This window comes from Pipistrellus kuhlii, unplaced genomic scaffold (assembly GCF_014108245.1).
Source record: "Pipistrellus kuhlii isolate mPipKuh1 unplaced genomic scaffold, mPipKuh1.p scaffold_m20_p_5, whole genome shotgun sequence".
In the NCBI taxonomy this organism is placed as follows: Eukaryota; Metazoa; Chordata; class Mammalia; order Chiroptera; family Vespertilionidae; genus Pipistrellus; species Pipistrellus kuhlii.
The window spans coordinates 79,999,176-80,009,575 of NW_023425551.1; the positions used below are offsets into that span (position 1 = coordinate 79,999,176).

General features: G+C 51.6%; 1 protein-coding gene across 2 annotated transcripts in view; it reads right to left on the reverse strand.

Annotated features, from left to right (window-relative positions):
• Window positions 1-245, reverse strand: part of LHFPL5 (LHFPL tetraspan subfamily member 5) — a 12,593-nt gene extending 12,348 nt beyond the window's left edge. Inside the window, exon 1 of one of the 2 annotated variants that reach the window (XM_036413189.2) lies at window positions 1-245. This exon is cut by the window's left edge and continues 292 nt beyond it. In XM_036413189.2, the coding sequence (XP_036269082.1) occupies window positions 1-120 (120 nt within the window). In that variant the 5' untranslated portion in view covers window positions 121-245. The other variant, XM_045573003.1, reaches the window with a different exon arrangement.
• Window positions 246-10,400: the final 10,155 nt, after the last annotated feature.

Genomic DNA, 10,400 nt, shown 5'->3' on the forward strand with positions numbered 1-10,400 from the left:
GACCAGCACGGAGAAGCAGATGGTCAGCGTGCCCCACATCACGCCGATGGCCCTGGCGTTGCGCACGTAGTTGGTGTGGTAGATCTTGGCCGCCTCCTGGGCGGGCAGCAGCTTCACCATGGCGAGGGCCTGGGCGGGAGCCTGGGTTAGGGCCTGGGCAGGGGCAGGGGCAGGGGCCTGGGCTGCGAGCCGGGGTCCACAGAAGGAGGCCCCTCCTCAGCTGGGCTTGGGGAGCAGGCTGAGGTATTAGGGAGCAGGCTGAGGTCTTGGGGGGCAGGCTGAGGTCTTGGGGGGCAGTCTGAGGTCTTGGGGGGCAGGCTGAGGTCTTGGGGGGCAGGCTGAGGTCTTGGGGAGCAGGCTGAGGTCTTGGGGGGCAGGCTGAGGTCTTAGGGGGCAGGCTGAGGTCGGGGCTGGAGGTGAGGGCTCCTCCGAGGCGGAGGAGAGGGCTGCTGGGACAGGGAGGGCGACCTTGGTCCCTGCAGGAGCTCGTCCAGGTGCCTGTGTCCGCTCGGGCCTCGGGCCTCCGGCCTCCTGTCCCGCCGCGGGGGTCTGGGCCCGGCGCCGCCCTGCCTCCGGTTCTCCGCTCCGGCTCCGGAGACTCCGCCTCCCGGACAGCTCCGCTCAGCACCGCGGACAGCGCCCGGCCCGGGGGCGGGGCCGGGGAGCGGGTGGGGCCGCGCCGCCCGGGTGAACCCGGGAGCCCGACCCACCGCCCTGGTCGGAACCAGAGCCCAGGCCCGGAGCGAGGCCCGGAGCTGGGAGGGTGGGGCCGTCACTCCTCCCGCTCAGTTCCTGCCGCAAACCCGCTTTCTGAGCGCGGCCCCCACCCCCTCCCTGGTCCCCCGTCGCCCTCCAGGCCCTCCACCCCCCAGGCCAGCAGAGCCTGCTCTGATGCCATCTTCCCCGTCACTGGCTCCTGGTTCCCATCCTTCACCCGGCAGTCACGAAGCCCTGTGTTGGAGGGTATCTTCCCGGAGCAAGAGCCACAGAAATGCAAAGGGCGGGCCCCTGCCCTCAAAAACAGTGAGATAAATGCATGGTATTTAAATGTATTAGTTATAAATAATAAGTCTTATAATTATTTATAAATACATTATATGCAATGTATAAGAAACATCGATGAGAGAGAAACATCATCTATCCGCTGCCTCCTGCAGGAGTCCACAACAGGATCAAACCAGGGACCTCAACCACTGAGCACACCGACTGGGCTCTCTCCCTCTTCCTTCCCCTCGCTGAAATCAACAAAAACATATTTTTAAAATAATAAATAAAAAATAGCCGAAACCGGTTTGGCTCAGTGGATAGAGCGTCGGCCTGCGGACTGAAGGGTCCCAGGTTCATTTTCGATCAAGGGCATCTACCTGGGTTGCAGGCACATCCCCAGTGGGGGGTGTGCAAGAGGTAGCTGATCGATGTTTCTCTCTCATCGATGTTTCTAACTCTCTATCCCCCTCTCTCTTCCTCTCTGTAAAAAAAAAAAATCAATAAAATATATTTTAAAAATAAATTAATTAATTAAATTAAATTAAATTAAAAATAATAAACATTAAAAAAAAAAAAAGATGGATGGCTCTAGCCAGTTTGGCTCAGTGGATAGAGCATTGGCCTGAGGACTGAAGGGTACCAAGTTCGATTCCGGTCAAGGTCACATGCCCAGGTTGAGGGCTCAGTCCCCAGTAGGGGGTGTGCAGTAGGCAGCTGATCAATGATTCTCTCATCATTGATGCTTCTATCTCTCTCTCCCTTCTTCTCTGAAATCAATAAAAATATATTTACACACACACAAAAAGACGAGCTTTGGCCCTTGCTGGTGTGGATCAGTGATTGGAGCTTTGTCCTGTACCCCAAAGAGTGGTAGGTTCAATTCCCCATAGGCCACATACATACCTGGATTGTGAGTTCCTTCTCTCTCCCTCAAATCAATAAAAAATAATATTTTTAAAAATCAATGAAAACATATTCTCGCATGAGGATTTTTTTTTTAATTGGACTTTGGCTTTTAGGCAGTCTGGATTTGAATCAGCACTTAGCTAAGGAACCATCTGTGAGCCTCAGTTTCATCATATATAAAATGGGGCGATAATAGTTTCTATCTTATAAATGTCAGGTAAAATAATATATGTAAACTGCTTAGCCCAGGGCCTAACATGCAAAGTGCTCAAAAACGTTTTAATTATTATTTGTATATTATTATCATTACCTCTCTCATCATTTTGGTGTATTTCCTTCCTTCTGCACATACTGCATTACACAGTCAGATGATAATGTATGTACAAATTACTATCCAATTTTTTCACTCTGCATTACATCATTAATATTTCCTCATATTACTATTTTTTTAAAGACGTTATTTTAATGCTTGTGTGATAATGGTTTAATCATTTCCCCCGTTGGGGGTGTTTGGCAGTTTCTGGTAAAGCTCACCCCCACACACACTGGCTCAGACGCATAACAAGGCGTCCATCGGGGGCAGATGGAGACAGTGAACACATCTGCCCCCCATCGCTATGGCTCCCAACAATCTCAACAGACTTTGAGCCCCTGATGCGACATCTATAACTCTCAAAACTCAGCAATGAGAAAATAAACAAGCCAATTAAAGACTGGCTGGCAAGAGTCTCACCAACACCTCCCAGGGAAGAGACACGGATGGCAGTCGGCACATGAGGAAATGCTGGCCATCACTGATTGGCAGGGATGCACATTGAACCACGGTGACGTTGCACTGCCCACCCAGTAGGAAGGCGGAATTAAACAGACCCCCTGACGATTCTGTGTCCTGCTAATGGGACCCGCACTGGCTCAGCCACTTGGGAGGCGGTTTGACATCTCCTAGAAATTGAAGCAAACGTTTGGCCTGAGACTGGCCCACCTCACTGTGGGTATTCGTCCCAGAGAAGTGGAAACGTGTGTTCACACCAGGACCTGCGCATGGATGTGTAGCATCTTGGTTCATAACTTTCCAGAAACAGCCCAAAGGTCCTTCAGCAGGGGTGGGTAGGCGTGCTGCGGTTCCCCTGTGACGCGGGTTCGGAAACATTAACTAAGCATCTACGGACCCTGAGACGGCGTGTGCACGTCTCAGACACCTGTGCTAAGTGGACGGAGCCAGGCCCCGCCCTGGCTGGTGTGGCTCAGTGGATAGAGCATTGGCCTGAGGACTGAAGGGTCTCAGGTTCGATTCCAGTCAAGGGCACATGCCCAATTGCTGGCTCGATCTCCATTAGGGGGTGTGCGAGAGGCAGCCGATCAATGATTCTCTCTTGTCATTGATGTTTCTATCTCTCTATCTCTCCCTCTCAGCCCCTTCCTTTCTGAAATCAATAAAAACATTTAAAAAAAAAAAAAAAAAGGAGCCAGACCCCAACAGTATGTGTGAGTTCATCAGATGGCATTATGGGAGGGCGGCCTGGAGGGAAAGAGAGCAGGCTGGTGGGCGCCAGGACCTGGTGGTGGGCTGGCTGCAGAGGGGCAGTGCCAGGGAATATTTTGGCTCTGGATGTGCTCTGTCCGCTGGATGTGGTAGTTACATGGCATCTGCATTTGTTAAAACTCAGAACTGTAACCACAAAGGGTGACTTTTACAGCGTCGATTATACTTTATTTTTTAAAGGAGGGAGGAGGAGCAGCGAACTTTGGAGGGTGCCCAGAGGGGAAGGGAGATGAGTGTGTGGAACTCAGCACGCCTGGCTGCTCCCTGTTGCTGCCAAGTCCAGGGTAAAAATTAATGGCAGAAACATCAACGAAGACTTCGTCCCCCAGCACAGGCAGGCCGTCCAGAGCCCAGCTGCCTCAGGAGCAGAAGGTCTGGGTCAGAGGGACCCCTGGTTGACAGAGATGCAGGCCGAGAGCGGGCACCTGGGGTGGGGTGGCGGATGGAGGTCTAAGAGCTCCCGCAGGCAGTAGCATCTGCAGAAAGGACTTGAGCAGCCCCCCGTTTTCTTCTTGCTGTCTCATACGCCTATAGGGTGTCCCCCAAAAAGTTTACACTCTATGAATGAGTATAAAGTCAGTGTTTACTAACGTACAGTTCACGTTCAAAACTTAAAAGAATCTACAGAAATGAATAATTTTCCTTGTCAACTGTTTTCAAACGGATGACCGACCCATGCCTGGTGCTGCTGATAACACGAAGCAATGGAATCGCAAACATAGGAATCACTTCGTTGGGTATTTGTGAGCCTCGGGTGTTGCCAGTTTATAGCGTGAGCTTTGTCTCTTCTGTGGCCCCCTAACAGAGCCAGCGGATAAATATTCTTTGTTCAAAGCTTAGAACAAAGTCTGGCTTCACCCATTATTTCAATCCAGGTCAGCCTGGGAAGGAGGGAAAATGGAGTGAGTTATCAGCTGTTACCGTGTGTGCACATTTTTGGGACACCCGGTATTTATGTGTGTGCACATTTTTGGGGACCCCCGGTATTTATGTATCTTACAACCCTTCCTTCTTGGTGGCGGCTAACTTTACAATTTAGCCTCTGAGCTACAGAATACTGGGATGTGGTCGTGACCAGACGAAAGGAGGTGACCCCACAAAGACATCCTGGACAGCCCTGGCAGGGACCGGGAGGCTGGGCCATTGTTGGTCTCACAGAGGGCAGGCAGCGGGTGTGAGGGGACACTGACAGGGACTGGGCCTCTGAACATGGAAAGCGGGTCCCTGAGGCTGTCACAGCTGAAGGAGGGACCATGCTGAGAGAACGGAGCCACAGTTCCAGGGACTGGGAGGGGAGGTAGAACGAGGGACATGGTCACAGCGGCCAGCGAAGACCATCAGGCCTCTCCCTGCCCCCTCCTCGTGGTCCGGGCGTGGTCCGGGGAGGGTGGTGAGCAGAACCTGCAGGCTGAGCCTCACTGCCGCCCTCACGACAAGGCGGCCATAATCAGAGGAAATGAGGAGTGACAGTTCCGGTGCGGATCAGCTGTAACTGAGCTGCTTTGTGGGGAAGAAGGGTTGTCTGTGGGCGGGCGGGCAGCCCACAGTGGATGAAGGAGGCGTTTGCTGTCTGCCCGGAATCCCTCCCACCTCAGCTCTGCCAGGCCCGCCACGGGGCGGGTTTGGGCCAGCCTGAGCCTCCTGGTGGGGAGCCTGTACCTGGAGGGGATCCCCTGTCTCCCCGCTCTGACTCCTCCGTTGTCACACATCTGCCCTGGACCCAGAATCGTGAGCACTTTCCCAGAACTGAGGTCTGTGCTGTGGCCTCAGCAAACACAGGGAGTTTCCACCCCAGGGGGCAGAGATGCAGTCCCCGTGGAAAGGGGAGTGTGTGTGTGTGTGTGTGTGTGTGTGTGTGTGTGAGTGTGTGTGTATGTGTATGTGTGTATGTGTGTGTGTGTATGTGTGTGTATGTGTGTGTATGTGTGTATGTGTGTATGTGTGTGTATGTGTGTGTATGTGTGTGTATGTGTGTATGTGTGTGTGCGCGTGTGTATGTGCGCGTGTGTATGTGTGTGTGTGCGTGTATGTGTGCGTGTGTGTATGTGTGTGTGGTGTGTATGTGTGTGTGTGTGTATGTGTGTGTATGTGTGTGTGTATGTGTGTGTGTATGTGTGTGTGTATGTGTGTGTGTATGTGTGTGTGTATGTGTGTATGTGTGTGTGCACGTGTATGTGTGTGTATGTGTGTGCGTGTGTGTGTGTGCGTGTATGTGTGTGTATGTGGTGTGTATGTGTGTGTGTGTGTATGTGTGTGTGGTGTGTGTGTATGTGTGTGTGTATGTGTGGTGTGTATGTGTGTGTGTATGTGTGTGTGTATGTGTGTGTGTATGTGTGTATGTGTGTGTGCACGTGTATGTGTGTGTATGTGTGTGCGTGTGTGTGTGTGCGTGTATGTGTGCGTGTGTGTATGTGTGTGTATGTGTGTGTGTGTGTATGTGTGTGTGTGTGTGTGTGTGTGTGTGCACGTGTGTAACCAGGACCCGGAACTCCGTCAGGAAGTCAGGGCATGGCTGCCACTGCCTCTTTCTGAACAGCTAAGCCAAGCATGTCAGACTCAAAGGCTCACACGGGCCAAATAAGCAAGGTTTAAGTTTCTGTGGATCGCAAAAAACAAAAGCCTCAATTTTCATAGAAATGTGGGTTTGTTTTAATAGAGACATGCTAAATACAAAGGGATGAAATAAGTGAGTCATCGTTAACAAAATAATAGAACATTTTAATAAAAATTAGTGTTTTTCTTAAACATTAACTTACCAGACACTGAATAACTGCATAAATTAATAAATGTAAGGCAAATAAACCTATTTTCCTTGTTTTCCAAAGGCGAAATATTTCCTGTTGTACACGCCAAACAAGTCAGTCCAAGACTAATGGCATGGCCATCGGCTGTTAAAATATTCGCTGCCGGTATTAGTGGAGAGAAATGGTGCGCCTGAGAGTAAGGCTCGTAAAGGAAATGAATACAACATGACTATAGTGATCAGTCATTACAACTGTTGTAGTTCGTTATTAATAATTATGTATAACAGGATATTGTAAAAATTAAGTTACAAATTTTTATTAAAGCGTTTCTTACATACCGTTATATTGTCTGGGCTGGAAAAATATTCGTGTGGGCCCATGTGGCTTAAGCCGTGAGTTTGACATGCTTGGGCTACTCCGTGCTTCCTACCCTCTGCAAACCAGCTTTCTCCTTTTCCTCCTCAACACAGCAGCACACTGCCCTCAGGGCTCCCCAGTCCCGTCTCAGACCCTGAGAAGGTGCTGATGGGTGCAGGCTACATCCCAGGAGGGGGTGTGGACCAGATGCCCAGCCCTGCCTGTCGGTCGTGCGGGAGCGAAGACAGGCTGTTTCCTGGCGTGGCGGCCCGAGGCCCACCCTCCGGTGTCTGGGGCCCACGGTGGACAGTGGAGATGGGGAGACACCCAGGAGGAGCTGGCCCCCACCCAGCAGGAGGCCCGCCACCCCTACCTCCAGCAGCCCAGGAGGCGAGACGACCAGGGAGAATTTTGTTTGTTTTTCAGTTGAGAAGAAGTGTCCACATCATATGCAGCAATGTGCTACCGACACCCCAGATCAAGACTTAGAACAATCCGCCGAAACCGGTTTGGCTCAGTGGTAGAGCATCGGTCTGCAGACTGGAAGGTCCCAGGTTCGATTCCGGTCGGGGGCATGTACCTTGGTTGCGGGCACATCCCCAGTGGGGGGTGTGCAAGAGGCAGCTGGTCCATGTTTCTCTCTCATCGACGTTTCTAGCTCTCTATCCCTCTCCCTTCCTCTCTGTACAAAATCAATAAAGTATATTTAAAAAAAAAAAAAAAAAAAGGCTTAGAACAACTCCAGCACTCCCGAAGGCCCCGCTGCCCCCCCCTCCCCCCCGCAGGGTCCCGCCCTGAAGACTCATCGCCAGGTTAGCGCTGCCTCTCCTTGGACTCCAGGTAAACGGAATTGCAGCCGGTGTTCCTTCGGGCTTCGGCCTTCCTCACTCACGCCTGTGAACAAAGCCCATATGCCTGCACGTGGGAGCCAGAACCCAGTCTTTTTGGAAGGGGAAGCCCCAGTCCTCGGATTGGGGAGGGCTGGTAAACCTGGGGAGGTCTTTGTTGTGGCTGTTGTTTTTTGTTGTTGTTTTTTCCTTCTTTTTTTTTTTATATATATATACAATATTTTATTGATTTTTTTTTTTTTTTACAGAGAGAAAGAGAGAGAGAAACATCGATGAGAAAGAAACATCATTCAGCTCCTCCTGCACACCCCCTGCCGGGGGCGTGCCCGCAACCAAGGCGCATGCCCTTGACCGGAATCGAACCCAGGACCCTCCAGTCAGCAGGCCAAGGCTCTACCCCCCTGAGCCAAACTGGTTTCAGCTGTTGTTTGTTTGTAATCCTCATCCGAAGATCTTTTCCTCATTGCTTCGCAGAGTGAGAGGAAAGGGAATGAGGGGGAGAGACAGAGAAACATGGATGCGGGAGAGACAATCGATTTCTTGCCTCCCATACACACCCTGACCTAGGAATGAACCTGCAACCCAGACTCACGGCCGGAACTGACCCTGTGACCCTCCCGTCCCCGGGCTGACGTTGTAACCACGGAGCCACACCGGCCGGGACAAACATTGTGAGGTTTGATACAGAACGCACTTCGTTCTTGCTAACGGTTTGGAAGCACAGACGTTGCCCACGATCTCTTCGCTGTGCTCTCCACTTGTGATGGGAAAACTCCATTCTTTCTTCTCCGGGAAGCTGGCCACGAGCAGATGGAGACAGGGCGGATGGTTTCACAGCTTCCTTCACAGAGAGAAACAGCCCCTCATCCTCCCTGCCTCCGTGGGGAAGGGAACCTTAACTGGCTTCCCGCGGCTCAGCCCCAGGAGTGGGGGGAGAGGGGGAGGGGAGAGCCAGGAGCTCAGGGGAAAGTGGTGTTAGCCGCTGAGTTCCATAAAAATGAGGAAGGACAGCGTCGCTTCAGTCAGTGTTATTTCCGTGTCTCCGGAACTGGGTGGCTTCTCTCGTTTTGAGGGGCCCCTGGCTGGCTCCTACAGTTGCTCCCTTATATTTCCCCCTCATGTGGTGTAAGGGGAGGGGGAGGGAAGGGGGTACTCAGGTTGAGCACCTACTATGCACCAGGCACTTCCACGGGGTTCCACGTACGTGATCTGTTTTTAATTGGTTTTTGACAGAGAGGAAGGGAGAGGGATAGTCAGAAACATTGATGAGAAACATTGATCAGCTGCCTCCTGCACCCCCCTCCCCCCTGCCGCATTGGGGATGTGCTCCCAACCAAGGTACACTCCCCTGACCGGAATCAAACTGAGACCCTTCAGTCCGCAGGCCGATTCTCTATCCACTGAGCCAAACCGGCCAGGGCTGTCTTTTTTTTTTTTTTTTTTTTTTTGTTTTGTTAATATATGTACTGCTGCTCTAGCTGGTTTGGGTCAGTGGATAGAGTGTCGGTCTGCAGACTAAAGGGTCCCAGGTTTGATTCTGGTCAAGGACACATGCCCAGGTTGCAAACTCAATTCCCCCCACGTAGGGGTGTGCAGGAGGCAGCCAATCAATGATTCTCTATCATCATTGATGTTTCTATCTCTCTATCTCGCTCCCTTCCTTTCTGAAATCAATAAAAATGTATTTTAAAAAATATATATGTACTGCTGAAATGAGCACCATAATTTTTTACAAAATGTTAATTTTAATTTTTTTCAATTACAATTAACATTCAATATTATATTAGTTTAAGCCCTAGCTGGTTTGACACAGTGAATAGAGCATCAGCCTGCAGACTGAGGGGTCCCGAGTTTGATGTCCAGGTTGCAGGCTCCATCCCCAGTCATTGATGTTTCTAGCTCTCTCTCCCTCTTCCTTCCTCTCTGAAATCAATAAAAAATATATTATACTAAAGGCCTGATGCACGAAATTTGGCCCGGCCCTCGGAGCCCCAGCTTGGTTCAGAAGGACGTCCAGAGGATGTCCAGAAGGTCGTTTGGCTGTCCAGTCTAATTAGCATAGCACGCTTTTATTATTATAGATTAGCTTCAGGTGTACAACAAAGTGGTTAGACATTTGCATAACTTATGAAGTGACCCCCCTGATAAGTCTAGTGCCCAGCCGACACCATACATAGTTATTAAATATTATTGACTATATTCCCTACCCTGAACTTTACAGCCCGTGACTATTTTGTAGCTGCCAATTTGTACTTCTTAATCCCTTCACCTTTTTCACCAACCCCTTCCCCCTGGCAATCATCAGTGCTCTGTATCTGTGAGTTAGTTTTTAGTTTGTTTGTTTTTTTGTTGTTCGTTTATTTTGTTCATTAGATTCCACCTGGAAGTGAAATCATGTAGTATTTGTGTTTCTGTCTGACTTAGAATGCCCTCCCGGTCCATTCATGGTGTCACACCACGGACGTGGTCTCATTCCATCCCGGCCGAGGGGAGGCGCCCGGCCCTCAGACAGAGGAGACGGCTCAGGGAGCTTCCTATGTAACCCTGTCCTCGGTCACAGTCAGTGCTGAGCTCTGAAGCCACGTCTGTGGGTCAGCTGTGCTGCGGCAGCCCCACCGGGCCTCCTAGGGGAGCCGATGTCCAGCCCTGGGCGGGGGAGGGCCCGCTGCGCTGGCCAGGCCTCTGGGAAAGCTGCGCTGCCCACACCTGAGCACACGCGGGCAGCTGCCCCCTTCCCAGGGGGGCGGGGAGATAGCTCAGCCGCCCCCGGGGCCTGGGCCCGGGGCCAGGGTCAGGGAAGCCTGAACGGAAGGGAGAGTCTTAAATGCTGGCCTTGCAGGTATTAAGTGAGAAAAGGGAACCGGCGAGAATCGTTTGAGGACCTCCTAAGAGCTCTTGGAGACAGCCTGTGTGAGGGCGGGAGGGGTGCAGAACACACACACACACACACACACACACACACACACACCGCCCCCACGAGGCTGCGGACCTGGTCAGCCACAGGGACCCGGGAGG